Source organism: Acanthopagrus latus, chromosome 13 (genome assembly GCF_904848185.1).
Source record: "Acanthopagrus latus isolate v.2019 chromosome 13, fAcaLat1.1, whole genome shotgun sequence".
NCBI classification, from domain to species: Eukaryota; Metazoa; Chordata; class Actinopteri; order Spariformes; family Sparidae; genus Acanthopagrus; species Acanthopagrus latus.
The window spans coordinates 20,981,770-20,998,744 of record NC_051051.1 but is presented as its reverse complement, the minus strand read 5'-3'; the positions used below and the strand labels follow the sequence as shown (position 1 = coordinate 20,998,744).

At 42.0% G+C, this 16,975-nt stretch overlaps 1 protein-coding gene across 6 annotated transcripts in view; it reads right to left on the bottom strand.

The window, feature by feature from the left end:
* The window catches only part of gria4b (glutamate receptor, ionotropic, AMPA 4b), a 136,845-nt gene that overhangs the window by 56,318 nt on the left and 63,552 nt on the right, over positions 1 to 16,975 (bottom strand). For all 6 annotated transcript variants that reach the window (XR_005078619.1, XR_005078620.1, XR_005078622.1 and 3 more), the window contains exon 3: positions 11,712 to 11,951. Coding sequence is in view for 3 of the 6 variants with exons in the window: in XM_037120040.1 (XP_036975935.1) it covers positions 11,712 to 11,951 (240 nt within the window). In the remaining 3 variants the exon portion in view is untranslated. The remainder of the gene's footprint in view (positions 1 to 11,711; positions 11,952 to 16,975) is intronic.

Genomic DNA, 16,975 nt, shown 5'->3' with positions numbered 1-16,975 from the left:
GTTTCATGCTCTTTCACCTGCAAATAACAGAAACAATGCAGAGTGTTTTGTGCTGTTATTAGCTGTTAATAATCTTTAACTACAGAAAAGACAGTGGCAGAATCAACCTGCCATTGTTAGGTGCGATTAATTCTGCCTGAATTCATGTTTGCACTCTTTGCTGAATGATCGCTTGCGAGCTGGGAACTCTCGGATTAGCTTGCTATTGATAATGCCAACGCAGCTCGTCTTCGCAGTCACACGACCTTTGTCTCATGGTGGTTCCTTGGCATCTTAAGCAACATGCTAACGGTGGTATAGCAACATGCTGACATGCTGATGTTCATCAGGTTTAATGTATACCACGATTATCATCTCAGCTTAGTATGTTTGCATGCACTATTTTTTGATGAAAACAAAAGACAGCTGAACAGTGAGAACCTTTACTGAGATCATCCTGTAGGGACCAAAGCCATCTGTACTAAATCAAATGGCAATCCATGTAATAGGCATTTATCAGTCATATACTTTTTACCCATTTCAGCCATTTTATGTGTTATTTTCATCTTTGAACAAGCTGTGGTGTCCATCTGTGTGTTGCACTTTAGGTGTGAAGTTGTTAAGCAGCAGAACTGTCTGTCAATTGATCAATCTTGAGTCCGTGCTCACACAGTAAATCTGTTTTTTTCTCCGCGGAGGAAAACCCAAAACAGTAAAATGACTGAGGCTGCTTTGAAGACACTCAAAGTCTCCAGTTCCCCTGCTGTGAACATGTTTTATTTTCCTAACTTAACATTTACTTTGTGGAATTTGTGTCAATATGCCCAGGGATTGCAGGCGGATGGTGGCTGGTGGCAAAATCTGATTCAAAGTGTCTCCTGTTATTGCTTGAAATGACGGTTTTTGTGCATGCTCCCTGACAAATAAACATAATACAAAGGACAGAGTCTGTGTAGGCCACAGTCTAACAGGCTAAAAATGACTCCCTTTGGTAGCTGCAGCTACTTTGCTGCTATTGACTGTATTGACTGAAGCTGTTTCTACTACAAATGAGCAGCTGTTTGGCTCACTGTTAGTGGGCTGTGGTGTGAAACCATAGTTATGTTTTTACATAGGTGTCTACATTAATATCTTTTTTGGTTTAATGTATGGTCGATGTTTTTTGTGGGCAGAGGTGTCTTGAAGTTTGATAGTTTGATGTCTATCCTTCATTGTAAATAAAATTAAGCGGTGCAATTGTCCTAATTGTCCTAATTGTCCTTTATGCTTTGAATTATCAACAGTATGATGGCAGAGGAGCATCTTTTCAATTTCATTACTTTTGTATCTTGTATGCTACAATTGACCATGCTAAGCTCTGTCTAATGTATCTGTTACTATGCCTGTCAAACTCCCATGGCACATACACAATAAACAGTAATATTGGTGGAATATTAACAGATTTTATCAGCAATAGTTGCCAGCAAACATAAGCTAGTACCTACACTATAACCCCTAAGTTCCTTTTTTTATGTTAAAATCAATTAGCTGAGACTACAATATACGATTTAGTGACAAAAGACTTGTGTATGATGCCACTACACGCAAGCAAGAGTTCATAAAAATTAAATTAAATTAAATTAAATTAAATCCGTTTGTTTGATGATAGTTTCTGAATGGTAAGAATTAACATGTACTTTAAAACTCTAAAACTCTAAAGCCATGCTAGCAGCTCTTAAAGGCAAAGACCTCTAAAACCTTCGATAATAAGGATCACCAGAAGCACAGAGCCCACCGAAGCTGGTCCGCTTCAACCTGCTGTGTGTCTTTATCCTTTCACCTAATGGACCTGACAAAGGGGAACCTGACTGCACAGAATGTAATCGATGCAGAGAAACAAACTGAATAAAGGCCGAAAGTAAAGTAAACCTCCATTCAAAGTACAACACGGTAGGCCTTCTTTCTGATCCAAAGAAAGAAAGAAAGAAAGAAAGAAAGAAAGTCATTCTTCTCTCAACCTCAGAGTGTCTGGAAGACACAAGAAAAAATAAATAAACACAAAACAACGCAGGCTCCAGCAAACGGAAGAAGGAAATCTCATTACTAAAATGTGAAAAATGTAGCAAAAAGCAATAAAAATGGTCATCAAAAGACTAAAACTAATATCAAACTGAAGAGTCAAGATGCACTCTGTTACTTCTACCTCACCGGATACAAATCAGGCAGCTGGAGTGAGTTGCTTGTACGTGATGCAACAATACGGTATCCCATCACGTCCTATTGTGCCGCATGGTGCACACAGCGCGTGCACAGCAAAGCACAGTGGCGGCAGTCGAGCCAAGTAAAGCGTGCAAAGGGCCAGCTGATTACCAGCTGATAAATGTGTAGCCCTGGGGCTGTATGTGGAGCAGCAGCCAGCCGCAATCAGCATCAGCGTCAAAGACACAGCCACGGGCGAGTGTGCAGACTGACGCCGGAGCATGTTGCGCTGATTGGAGCGGAGCTGGACACTAGATGGAAGCAGCTGCCGCATGTGGAGATGAGAGCAAGCGCACATCTGGGTTTATGTGTGTGATTTCTCCCTCTTCCCTCCCCGCTGTCCCGACCATACCCGGTATTATGCAAACTGTCAGTGTTTGCTTGCTCTGCCTCCTTCCTTCCTCCCTCCCTCCTCAGTGAGTCAGTCCTTCTCCTTTCACCTCTTTCTCTCCAAAGAGTACATTGAGATGTTTATGCTTTTAAAGGGAGCCATTCATCATGGTCTGTACACACTGCTGCTACCAGTCCATCTGCTGGGGAAAGAGCCTCTCATTTCCTCCTTTGCTCCTCTTCTTTTCTCCCCCATTTCCTCTTTGGCTCTTGTCTTCACCTCATCTCATCACTCCTGTACTCAGTTTTTCTCTATTTCTTCTTCTCCTCTTCTTAAATCCACTGTTTTCGCCTCTTTCCTCTCTTCTGTTTTATATTTTTCTCCTTCTGTAATTTCCTATCCTTTCCTTTAATTTCCTTTCCACTTGCTTCCTCCTCTCAAATTCCCTTACCCCAATTGCATCTCCTTTCCTCTTTTCTCATCTTTTGAATCATCTTGTCTTCTTTCCTTGCCGTGTTTCCTCTTTCCAGGTTTCTTCTTACCTTCTTCTCCCCTTCTTTGTTCTCGTACTCTCCTCTCCTTTCCTTCCCTCTCTACTTGTTTCCCTTCCTCCCGTTTCATACCCTCTCATTTTAATCTCCTTCTTTCCTTTGTCTCATCTCCTCTTCTCTTGTATCCTCTACTATTTTCTCTGACCTGTTTCCTCTCCTCGCCTTTCCTCAGCTCTCTTTACTCTCCCCTATACCAGTTTTCTCTCATTTTATCTCCCCCTCTTTGGTTTTCTCAACCTCTCTTTTCCGTTCCATTTTATCCCTTCTTGTTTCCTGTCCCCTCATTCCCTCTCTTCTCCTTTCTTGTTTTCTCTCTTCTCCTTTCATTTCATCTCGATTACTTCTATTCTCCTATCTTCAACTCTTTCTCCCTCTACTCTCATGCTCTCATTTCCTCTCCTCACCTCTCATGTCCTTTCCTATAATTTCCCTTGCCCGTGTTTCCTCCACTCCTCTCCTTCTGCCATCCTTGTTTTCTTTCCTTACATTTTATCTTGTTTCACAATTTCTTGTCCTCTCCTCTCATTTATCCTCAAATTCATCTTTCCCTCTCTTTTCTTCACTGCCTTGAATCCTCTCTTCTTCTTCTCTTTGCCCCTTCTTTCATTTCCTCTTCTTTCCTCTTCCTCTCAATACTTTTCTTGTCCTTATGTCTTTTATATCCTTCTTGTTTACTATCCTCCTGCCTCCTCTCCTTTCCTTTAACGCTCCTCCGGTCTCCTCTTCTCTTAAATACTCTCCTCTCCTGTCCCTGTACCTTGTCTTTCCTGAACTCTGTTTCCTATTTCCTTCTGTTTTTCTCTTCTTTTCCTCTGCCTTTCTTTGATTTCCTTATTCTCTCTTCCTCTTTACCTTCCTTCCTCTTTCTTGCCATCAGCTTCTCTTTCCTCCTTCCTCCTTTCCTCCTTTCCTTTCCTTCCATTTCCTCTCATCTCCTTCCATCTTCTTTCATCTTGTTCCATTTCTGCTTTTCTATCTTCACCCCTTTCTCTCTCCACTGGTAAGTTTGCATTTCCTCTCCTCTCCCCTTTTTTCGTCTCCTCCGCTCTCATCTTTCTCTGGGCTTCTCTTCCCTTGAATCCTTACCTGTTCTCTGTATTCCTTTCCTCTCCTCTAATTCCCTCCCACCTTGTTTCTTCTTCTCCACTCTCATCCCATTCATAGTTTTTTCTTGTCTAATTCAATTTAATCTTATTTATTTGTATTCTCCTTGGTTCTTTTGCCATCTTCTTTTATTCCCCCCCCCCTTCTCATTTCCAGCCTTCTGTTGTCTCATCTGCTCTCTACAACATTTCGTGGAATCTGTTTTTATTTCATTGTTTTTGTTTTACCTTTTGTTGTCGTGCGTATGTACTTACGGGAATTCTAGGAAGGCTAATAGGAACAACACTCACTGTAGTCACACACACACGCACACACACACACACACACAGTGCCACAGTATCCAGCGCCTTGTATCTCTGGTGCTTTGATGCAGGGAATCAGACTGGCGCTCATTGACTGAGCTCAGCCATGCGTGGGCTGATTCTACATTATAGTCAATACTGGATGAATGCCCAGCCCTGTGTGTGAAAAAAATCCTCAGGCCAAAGTGCTGCAGCCTGCACGCCCAAAAGCCTTCTGAAAAGCACTCGCATGCACACACACAACACGTACTCACACAGCCAGGCAGTGCTGACGTGCACTCACACATTCATCCCCTCCAACAAAGACAGCAGACCTCGTGACATATTTGAGGTTTTGAAATATGCAAGCGTGCCTCTTCAGAGGAACTGGCTGAGCACACTCTTACTCACACGACTTCATGGACCGAGTGTGCGGCGCAAAAACCTCCACAGGAAGAACAAATAATTATAATAATCTGAAGGACGTCGCCTGAGCTCGTACAGTACTAGCCATTTTTCCATTTAGCTTTCTGCAGATAGAACACCTAATAATTTCAGGGGTGCGAAAAATGCTGCTGCAGAAATTTGCTTTCCCGCTTTGGCAGACAGAAAAACAGATTATGCCAAGCGATCAACTTAAGCTGGTGGGCAAAATAAACGAGAAAGGGATCTAAAGGAAGCAAATATGAAAAACGAATAAAGAAGCAAGACAAACTATGAAAAAGGAGGACAAATGAAACAACTGAAAAAACTCAATCACTGGCATAAATGTCTCTTTATGTTGCGACTATCTATTTGTTTAGGTTGAATTTTCTAATTCTCACTCGTCACAACCCTGAGCTTATACTCTGGTTCACACACACATAGCACTTAGTTAGGATTAGGAAAGTCTTAAGGTTTGGCACGTTTTGGTGACCACGATCATGGATGGACTTCCCGTAAAATATAGCTGGTTAAGGCCACCTTAAAAAACTGCTGAAAACGTCCCCAGGTCTCCTTGAAAAATACACAGCTTTGTCGGCACAAAAAGTCTGAAAGTGTCTGCAGCTCAATCATGAATTCTATCGCAATTGCATTATCTGTCAAAATAATAGCAATATCCCTTTTGGGCTACATTATGCAGCCCTACACAGTTGTCCTCAAAAGTATCCAGGGGTGTGAATCGAACTGTGGTCAGCCGTTTGGCAGCTTTGTTGGCTTGTAATGACATCACGGCCATGTCCTCCACCTCCTAATATGAAAGGTGGCTGCCATACATACAATGCTAACATTTTCATGCCACATTTTGTACATAGGTCAACTTTCAATCTGTGGTTTGCAGAAGTATTAACTGGTAACATTATATCCCAGTGACTGGGCTGGGTGAAAAACTGCCTTGAAAAACTACGTTGATAGAAAAACCACAGAGCCATGATGGAAAAAGCGCTCTCTTTTTTCATGTAGCACTGACTGATACAACTGCAGGTCATCAGCACATTTCATTCAACCATGGCTGGCAACAGTCCCCATGGTGAGCCATCATGTTTCTCATATCTGCTGCGTTGTTCCAGTATACCATATCGCTGACGGATAGTGTTTCCCACTGTTAGGATGACGGGAACCTCCGTAGAACAGCAGAGCTCAAACAACAGCGATCAGTCAGTTGAGAGAAGTTGCTGCTGGCTGATTTCAGCACCATGGACAGAGCCATCAGGAGAGCTGTCACTTAAAAAGGAAATCGAGCTCCAGCAAATTCAGCAAATACTTCATTCATACATTCATTCTTTTAATTAAACTGAAGGTAACACACGGATTCTGTTTGAGATGACTTCACTCTCAGGTTTCAATAAGTATATCAAGAACAAGAAAATTATGACAACAGTGATGTGGACACAAAGAATCGAACTGAACTATTACATCCACGGCCAAATACAAGGACGGTTACCATTGAAAAGGATTCTACTACAGATTGCTGCATACATACCCTGAATTGTAATCTGTGACATATTCTAAATAATTTACTTTGCATTACTTTTTGCAATACTTAAAAATCGTCTTGGTAAGCCCACATTTCACTCTGAAATACGGATGCAAATTTTGAGCAATTTATTTAATTTGACAAAACAATTTTAACCACTGACATGATCTGTGCTTGATCCCTATTAAGACAAGGCCACATTTGGAGTTAAAAGAACAGATCAGGCACAATGTTACTTGAATGATAAACTAAATGGCCCTACAAAATCAAACCATATTAAGGCTGCTTATTGGCTAAAATGTAATATATGTTTGGTTTTTTTTTTGTTTTTTTTTGTTGCTGTTTGTTTTTTGACAAATTACTTGTATGTTAGTTAAATATAGTTTCTTATACCAGCATTTTGATTTATGAATTAGTTACTTGAGGCCTATGATTGATACTTAGCCCATCTGCTGACATCTCACCTAATCCTTACAAACTTTTTATCTTCATCCTGTTACTACACGTTGTTGTGCTAATGTGCAGCCATAAACTCATTTGTGTGTGCAGCAGCTCCTGCAGACACAAATGAGTTTATTACAAAATTAAAAAAGACACTCACCTTAAGGACATCACGTAGGCTACTGCAGTTTCTAGAGAAGGTGCGCTCCATTTGCTTACCCAGCTGTCCAGGAATGATATTAATATTATTTTGTGGCCATGAATTAGTATTTCATGCACACGTTATAGCTATATTGTGGCCACAATTTCTTTCTTTCTTTCCTTTTTTTTTTTTGTCCTTTTTTTTTGACCATGTCAAAGCCATACAGCACACGAAATAAAGTCAGACCAACCATCATGTTTTACTATACTACATCTTCACAAAATACTGTTAAGGCCAAAAATTGAAACAGTGTTCCCATATTTTCTGTATCTCTGCAAATTAAAGGCGGAAGTCTCTGTTGTTGTTAGTGTGACATCACGGTGATTCGTTCTGAGCAGTTCAGCTAAAACACCGAGAATATTGCCAAAAGGAACTTCCTACACGGTGCTTCTTGAAATTAGACGTGGAGTGTTTTGATGCGGAAAGCAGCTTGTTCGATGAAATGCAGAGCTCTCGCTGCACTTTAACGGTGCGGCGTGTTTGACCATGTCTGCAGGTAAACTGGTCTTCACACGTCCACGACGGAAACTCAAACCTGACAGTCAACAGTCAACACAGAGAACAGAAGCCACGCCCCCTTTCCGATTTGCCCCATGGGATCTTTTCCAGTACTGTATGTATGATAGTGAATCAAGAGAATTGTTTTGTCACTTTAAAAGATCACCATTTTGTCATAAAACTAATGAAATATAATACTGGGAAAATATGTAATTATAAAGACTACGCACTCGGCAGCCACACCGGTGACGTCATATTGTTGAACCATCACCAAAACCTGTAACTTAAAGATTGTCAGTCAGTGTCTGTCTATTAGCTGACGGCAAAACTGACAAACCCTCCCTTTCACATTACTGCACTGGGACATCACATCTCATACAACTTGACTCAGCAGACAAGCACTTCTCATTGGTTTGAATGCGCGCCATCTTTGCAACTGTAATCTAGCTCTTCTGAACAAATCTATAGTCTTGATATCTTATTAGTACATCAAATTGTTCTGTTGCTGTTGCAAATGTGGAGATTAAACAATCATGACACCATCCATTTAATAAGTAATCTGAAGAATCATTCTGGATTTGATGTTCACCATTTCGCTGTGTACACATACATGTAACATTTATGGAGATATAAATGAGGTATTTACTCAAAACACCAGGCAAGACATATAAACAGTCGGTGTAGGGTAGCAGCAGGTCACAGAGTTGAAAATTACTTTCACACTCTATTGCTGTTATCCTCTTCTAAATCCCTCACAGCAGCCTCCTTCTTATTATTTTCATATTCTATTCAGTGCTGGTTCGAATAAGCTTTATTGTTGCATTATTGCAATGACTGCATTTTACACAAGACATTTTAGACATACACACTTTGAATCTCTTTGAAATATTTGCAGCAGAGCTTGTTTCTCTGACGACAGTCGACATGTTTTGAAGCTAATGCTGCACACTGACTTTTCTCTCCACGTGGACAAACCCAGGATATCTAGATTTTTTTCAAAAAACATCCTTGTATTTGTCACACAGCAAGTGAGATTTGAAACTTAACAAGTGAGATTCTGTCTCAACCTCTCTTTGATGACACTGTGAACGCAGTCGGGCCTCCCTGGGTATCTGTTCTGTCTGCAGTTGTACGAACAAGCATGTAAACAATCAGCCTCTCCTGAAACAGAAGTGAATCCTCTCTATCCTCTCAGACTGACTCAAGGCTGCAATGGGAAGCCCATAAACATCTGATCACGAATATGCAAAAGGAAGTGTCAAGAATAGTATTCACAAATGTTCTCCAGTTATGCCGGATGAATCTGATATCGAGAGTCAGACTGCCATAGCTTGAATACAACTGTGTTATTAACCAAACACCATAGACAGTATATACTGTAGCTGCACCTTTACTTTCTGGTGTGTGAAAGCAGCTGTAAGGAACTTTCATTTGTTTTTAATTCTGGCAGCCCATGTGGACAAAAGTGTTGTGAGCACCATCTCCGCACCCGGCCGACGGTCAGCTGTCGGGCATCGTCAGGGCGTCAGTGAGTGTCCGTGGCACCCTTGTTGGAGGCTTTTTTGGCTGATTGCGCATGTGGAATCGGCGACTGATCTTTGGAAACACTGAATGGCTGTTCAGCAGGGCAAAAGAGAGAGGAAAGCCCTTTGAGCCTGTCGCTATACCATCCATGAATCAGAAATATTCTCAATTAGAAGCAGATATATTACCAAGAATGGTGTCAAAAAATTACTCACAGCAAACGGTTTTTTTTGCCAGAGAGGTTTTCACACAGGAGCTGTCGTTTTTGCGTTGGGTTCAAGTGCAGCTTTTTGGACACGAGGCGACACAACCGTCAGCCTTTACCACCACATCTGTTTCTGTTTTTCTTTTTCTTCTTCTTATTTTGGGTATTTTATCCCTTTTATTATTTGACAGGACAGTCGGAGATCATGACAGGAGAGGAGATGGGGGACGACATGCAGCAAATGTCAGTTTGCTTGCTTTTTTTCTTGCTATTTTTTCTTTTTCTTTTTCTTTTTGAGACACTGGAGTCTTGAAATATCCGACCATGACATCTAAACTCCTCTCACAGGCTAATTCCGACCTTGAGGATTGAAATTGAGGCTTCAAGCAACCTAGCTCGAGGACCTTTTGTTGTGTTTTTGGAGAACACCTGATCAGATACAGGCAGGTTTTTGTTGAGTGGAGAGGAGGCTTTTTACCCAGTCAAGCGTGTACGACCTGAGATAAGAGAAGAGGAGTATGGGGGGGATGAGTTGTTCTGAGGGGGGGGGGCGTCCTGAAACGGTCCTCTCTCTGTAGCCCCCTTACATCCAATCTGCTCGTTCGCTGCAGCCCCCACAGCAGCACGGAGTCGGAATGACTACCTTCTGGAAAATGTATGAAAGCGAGATGTGGAGATCCAAGCAGTAGCCCATATCCATTCTGTCTTGTAATGGAAATGTGACACGGGGGGGTGAGTGCAAACCTATTGACTCTGTGTGTGTGTGTGGGTGGGGGTGGTGGTGGTGGGGTGGAGGCAGAGATTGGGTGGGTGACAGAAAATATGAAAGTGGAAAAAGAGAAAGCAACACCCACACGGCTGAGATGTGGGGAATGGAGCCAAGAGACAGATAGAGAGGAGGTCCAGCACGATCCAACACACTTCTAACAGCAGCTGCGCCGCAATATCGATCACTTAGTGGCCCCAAGACGTGTTGTGGACACAAAAACAGCCATTATTTTAGAGGCACGTCCACTCACACAGCTGGGTTTGTCATCGGGGCAAAGAAACAACATAAAACCTGACCGCTGACAGCGTTTGCGAGGAAACGACGGCGAGCTTAACGTGACGCGTGAGAGCTGCCGACATTTTGCGTTCATTAAGATGCCGAGAGATAAACCACATGCATCATCCAACTTTCTTGGCGCAAAATAAGTTTAAGGTGTAATATATATATGACATTCACTGCCACAACTGAAATGAACTACAGCATTTGTATCTCAGGCAGAAGCAAATGCCCACATTGCTTAATAAAGGTGGGAGAAAAGGAAAGCGCCGTTTGTCACCAGATGGCTGCCACCAAACTCTGCAGATGTTTAACAGGGTTCAGCAGTGATTCGGTGTTCAAAGTTCAAAGTTCAAAGTTCAAAGTTGGCTTTATTGTCAATGCTGCAATATGTGCAAGACATACAGAGAATTGAAATTCTGTTACTCTCTATCCACAATGAGTGTAAAAAAAGTAGAAGTAAAAATGAAAAAATAAAGATTTAAATATATATTTTATATATATATATTTTAGTCCGTGTGACGGACTGTGGAATCCAGCGGAATGTTTCTGTGTCATTTTCGTGACAGACATTGTTAAGATAACAAAGATCGTTTCAGAGGAAAGATGCGAAAAACACAACGCGTTAAAACAACCTCAAACGACCTTCAGCCGGCCGAGAGGAATATTTTTCTGTACTGCACTTCGCAGACGCTCCTCTGTCCATGTAAAAGTCATCTGGGAATTCATTCACCTGATCCCTCACAGTTAATCTGTGTTGACAAATGGGTCCACTGCAGCAAATCACATTTTTTCGACATAATTTAGACAACACACAAGGTGGCGGGGATGTGTTAATGTTCCCAGTTTTATAAGCAGCATCTCTATTCGTTTGGAATCTGTGGAAAAGCAGCCGAGGTGTGATTAAAATTCTCATGGCACAGATTCCGCGTGGGCCTGAAAAATATAAATCAATATTCTGTTACTCGTTAGCCTATTTCTTACTAAAACTGTTTCCATATTCTAATATACTTTTTAGCTCTTCAGTGGCAAAGTGCCTTACCAGCCCGCCATGTTGAAAATGTGTCTGTAGCGTACGGTGCAGTAAATGCAAGATTCCACTCGGATTTTACGCCTCCATGTGTCACATGTGTTTTCACGTGCCATGATTTGGTGCCACATGTGAAAATTCTAATCTACATGAACCTAATTCACATGTGAAAATGTGCATTTTTCTTGTGTGGAAATTGTCAATGTATATGAGAAAGGCACACATTTGAAGTGAACACATGCTGGCGCTGCTTCCATGAGGAACGCATTTTTTAACTTTCAGCTTCCAAAAGGAAAAGCGGAAGCAGTCGGTCCTCGTCACTCACCTCGGTCGGTGTCGTAGAGGAAGACGAACTTGTTCCAGTCGTAGTGGTCGAGGAGGGACAGCAGAGCCCCCCTGATGGACGGCCGGAGCTGCAGGGTGAACTGGCTCTCGCCCTCGGTGGGGAAGCTGGGCGTGATGAGGGAGATGTGCAGGGCGCTGCAGAAAGATGTCAACGTGTGGACGGAGCGCTTGTCGTACAGGCCGAAGATGGCGAAGACACCGCGGGAGTACTGCGAGCAAACTGGGGAAGAAGAGAAAAAAAACCACGACATTAACTTCCGTGGGCTGCGAAGCATTTTTAAAAACACACAATGAAAGCAGCCGGGTGACACCAAAAAGAAACCTCGAATAAGGATGAGAAAGTCCCCTCGCTCCATCAGGACTCATAAGCACCTTTTGTTCCTTCATAGCCATTTGTACTGTCAGTATGATCCACATTTCTCCTGTGCTTTCAATCCCAAACACTTCCTGCCAACACACACAAGTCTTTCTTTGTCCTGGGTGAGTGTGTGGATTGAGACTCTGTTTGGCTCAACATCTGGCATCGCAGGTCCAACATTTTAATTAGATCAATTAATCTAAATCAAGGCTGCCCAAAGTAGGGCCCCTGGGCCAAAGTTGGCCCGCCACTAAGTTTGAATTGGCTTCCAAAAACAAGGTAAATTATTACATTAATAAATTATACAAACCACTGTGTAAAATGCTCTTCAGATATGTAGGATTCCTTATGATTCTTTTTTTTTTTTTTATAATCACACCACAACAGGTGACTAACACTTTCCTTCAGTTAAGGGGACTTGGGCTCTAAGGACTACTTTGCTAATTGACAATGCAAAACATGCAAGACAATAGATGTTTGCTTTTGGCGTGTGGCCCACCATTAAGTTGCAGTTTGGCCCCTTGAGGGGAAAGAGTTTGGGCAGCCATCACAATTTGAATTTGGAGCACCACTGATTTATTTTTGGCCACTTGGGGAGCAGCAGAACAAGTTGGGTTTGTCATTACAGGTGACCTCTTTTACATCACACACGCAGTCATTTGATCTGCTGTTTAAACCAAATGCAGATTTGAAGTTGGTGCATTTTGAATATACTTTAATTACCAGTAATACCAAAATAACTACTAAACAGTTATCCACCAAACTTGGATCGAGGACGGATCTCGGCCCAGAATAGATCCAGGGGGCGACAGTGATTATCGAGTAGCGCTTTTGCTTAAAATGCCCGTCCTTATTTTAAAATGAAGCGATACAGGGCACTCCAGTTTGATATCGTATTAGGTTTGACTGAGGTAATGGGGACTGGTAATGTATCCATTGTAGCTGTTTTTGTTGGTCTCTCTATTATTCTCAAATCAAGCATCCACAGACTTACACAACAAAGACATTGTGAGTGTGTGAATCACTTTGCTAAGATTTTATTACGCACATTTCTCCCATGATAATTCCATTGTGTACAGTAGGAGCAAAACAACAACACACACAATGGGTGCTCATCCCCAGAGAAACACATTGTTTGATACAATCTCAGTCAGCACAATGCCCTGAAACCAAGGCCTTCACACATGACGCAATGATTTACTTAGAGATAAACAGAAGAGGAGCCGGGTAGCTAACATGAGCAGAGATAGCCATCATAATTGACAAAATCACCTGAAAACAGATGCTGAGAACAAAAAAACAAAAAAAAAAAACAGAAACAAAGCGTTTTGAATGACAAGTGATGACTGGGAGACACGGTGCAAAAATCACCCCAGCGATGAATGCCTGGCTCCACGACTGGAGACAAAATAACAAACCATTATCCCGCTGATTACCACTTTAAATCCTTTCAAGAGAACCGCTGAATGCAGTAAACAGAGATCAAAACCAAACGCATCCGTTTCCTCTGACGCTTTCATCTCAAAGGCTGTTCTCTTCCCTCATTTAGAACAGCAACAACAGTACCAACATCTCCGAGCGGCGCGTTGAATCGCTCCCCTCGCTGGTGTGTAGATATATTCTGGAGGACGTATTCCCCATTAACTAAACACAGTGCACTCGCGCTGCGCTGCTTGATCACATCAAAAACAGCACAGACTGAACCTGCATCTCTTGTCTCATTGGTCAGACTTTGAATTAAACGGAAACTTTGCATTTTCATAAAGCCGCGCGGTGCAAACAGCGCTTGCCGCTTAAGGAGATCTCCTCATTATAGAAAAGGTTTTGGCTGTCTACAAGAGCCGCACTTTAATTGCCCTTTTTTTTTTTTTTCGCGCACAACAAGAGAAAGGGAAGATAATGAGCATCCTCTGCCAGTTTCCGGCTACGAGGAGAATCAGAGCGGGAGGCAAAGTGAAGGAAGAGCTCAAGATGTTCCTCTTGTTAAAGGAAAATGGGGGGTGGGGAAGCAAGCAAGGGGGCTGCTTTACTGACAAACCCGTTGTTTCCATGCAGAGTGCAGTACTTTAGAGAGAGAGAGAACAGGAGCGTCTTTACCGATCTGCCTGCAGCCTCCTCCCTCAGAGAGACAAACAAGAACACAGCAAGAGAGACCGAGCGAGGAAAGCCACACTTCTTCTGCTGTACTCACAATTAACATACACGGAGGTGCCGGGAACTATCAGGAAAAACAGCAGTCAGGGCTTTGCTGTTGAGGGGTTTGTTGTAATATCACAGTCCAAGTTTGCGTTTACACGCGTCAGGACTCATTTAGAGTCGGCCTCTGTGTTGGCTGGGGAGATGTTACCACAAATATGAATGCAGATGACGACAAAAGGACCTGTGAGTTATCTGTCTAATGCGAAATGACAAAACTCAGATCTGAAACTGAGCAGTCATCCTTCTCTGCAGCGGAAAATTCCAGCCCAGTTGCCAGAATAAAGTGTTTTTCTTTCAACATTTCTACAACATACTGTGTGTGATATCACATTCATGTTACATGTATGGAAGGTGACTTCTATGTCAGGGGGTGGCGGTAGGTGAGCCAAAGACCACTGTTCAGGACTGTGTTTCAACAGTTGTACAGGTGAAACTGCTAGCTGTTATTAAGCAGACCTCAGGATAATTTACAGCACTATGGCAGCAGAATCATGTATTTAGATAGTGAAGTTTTAAAATGTCTCTGGTTTGGAGAAACATATATAGACGACATTTATTCTGGTGATTTGGTTGGAAAATTCATCAAAAAGCGACTTTCAAATATTCCATTCAAGTCAGAATAGTTTTTTTGGTTATCGACACTTTATTTGGATGTTGGACTCATTAAGGGGGAACATTTCTCTCTGCTCAGACAAAATCTCTGTTCGCTGAAAAGATAATTTCATAATTTCACTAGTTATGTAGCCAATCGGGGTCCAACAAGCAGTTTCTCAACAAGAGAGATGTAGAAATTTGAAGCCTTCAGTGAACAGTGATGGCATGTAACCAATCATATTTACGCAAATACTGTATGTGAGCACAATTTCGAGGTACTTTACTCCAGTGTTTTCATTTTCTGCTACTCTACAATTCCGCTCCACTACATTTGGAGGCACTTTTTACTCATTACCTTTATTTGATGACTTGGGCATTAGTTACTTTACAGACTGCATGAGTAAACATGAGTAATCATGAGTTGGTGGAGACCAAAACAGAGCTAAAAAGAGAGTGAATATTGGACTTACATTCAGGTTGCCTGAAACTTTGGAAGTGATAAACTAAGGAACTGTTTGCCATGCCAGCTGAAGCGATCATGGGTAAGCAGTTTGTTCCACTGCCCACAAGGGGCCAAAGAAATCAGATATTGCAACTTTTAGATGCAGATAGTAAAACTGAAAGACTTGATTGGCTAAAAGCAAAATATCTGTCTTTCTAGGCAGGCAAAAAAATTGCATCCAGCCTGGTAATTGCACAGATAGGGGGCGCTGTCACTCACATAAAACATAAATATAAAACATACATTTCTCTGAGTGTGTGTATGTGAACACAGGTCATCTACTGAGGTGTGTGTTTTGAGGGATGAAGGCTCACAGGATTCGAGGTAGAGAGAGCATCCAGTCAACCAAGAAAGGAGTCCAGAGGTTGGAACATCCACACAGCCCACTGATGTGCTCTCAAGGGATTGGATGACACACACACTTCTCTGAAGCCTTATATATCAGCCCACAAACTCTCTTGTCTCTTGACGCCTTGATACAGAAATGCCAGTTTGAATAACAACACATCAGTATGCATGTATGGAAACATGCCGGTCTGAGATCAAACCGTGGCTCACACTTTGTCTCCCCCTGCTGTGTTTGTCTCTAATTATTGCTTGTTTCAGATCACCAGGGGTTTAACTCATCTGCTTATCTTGAACTCAAACTGACAATAAATAAAAAAACAATAACAAAACCACCACTCCAACCAATTAATAATACTGCTTTCATACGATATAATGAGATGTCACATCATGTTATATGTTGATTGAAAATGTGTTAAACTGCTGCCCCTCTGAGAGTCACACAGAGACGGTCAGACGAATAGGAGCAAGAAACCAAAAGCAACAGAATGGATTCTTGTAGCACTGACAGGAATTAGTCATATATTAACATTCATATTACAAACATACTGAAGGGCAAACTGCATCTACAAGTAAATGGGAGTTTTGCTAAATCAATTGCAACTACATCATGTATAATGAGATTAACATTTAGTTTTATTCATCTGTTCTTGCTGTTCCCAGTGTAGGAGGAGTTCCTGTAGAGTCCTGTCTGGACTAGGTGCAGACTTTTATTTTGAAGGGTACACATTGACTTCCTTCTTTTTCACGTTTTTTGGAAGGGATACGTTCATGTAGAATTCAAAACACGTATCACTAATGCTTTAAAGAATAAAAAGAAAACTTAGATTATGAATCCTTTTTTTAAGAAGTTTCTTTTTTTTCTGTTTTTTTGTTTTTTTGTTTTCAGAATACACACACATGCACAAACACACTCCATTAATGCATGGAGAGGTGTCCGAGAGAGAGGTCTGCCCAGTGCCAGGTGCCCCAAGTGGCTAGGGTTTCAGTGTCCTGCTCGAGGGCACCATGGCAGTGCCCAGGAGTTGAAGTGGCACTTCTCCAGCCAAGAGTTCACTTACTTGGTCCACACTCCATACTGACTGATCCAGTGGGTCATGAACAAGCCCTAAGCCTCGAATCCAAACGGACTGAGCTACTGCAGCTTACAAATCATGTATATCCACACTTCCTTTGTACAATTTGGCACACAAGAAGCAGGGCTTACTATATTTCCAGTTAATGTGGCGTAATTAAAAGGATAGAG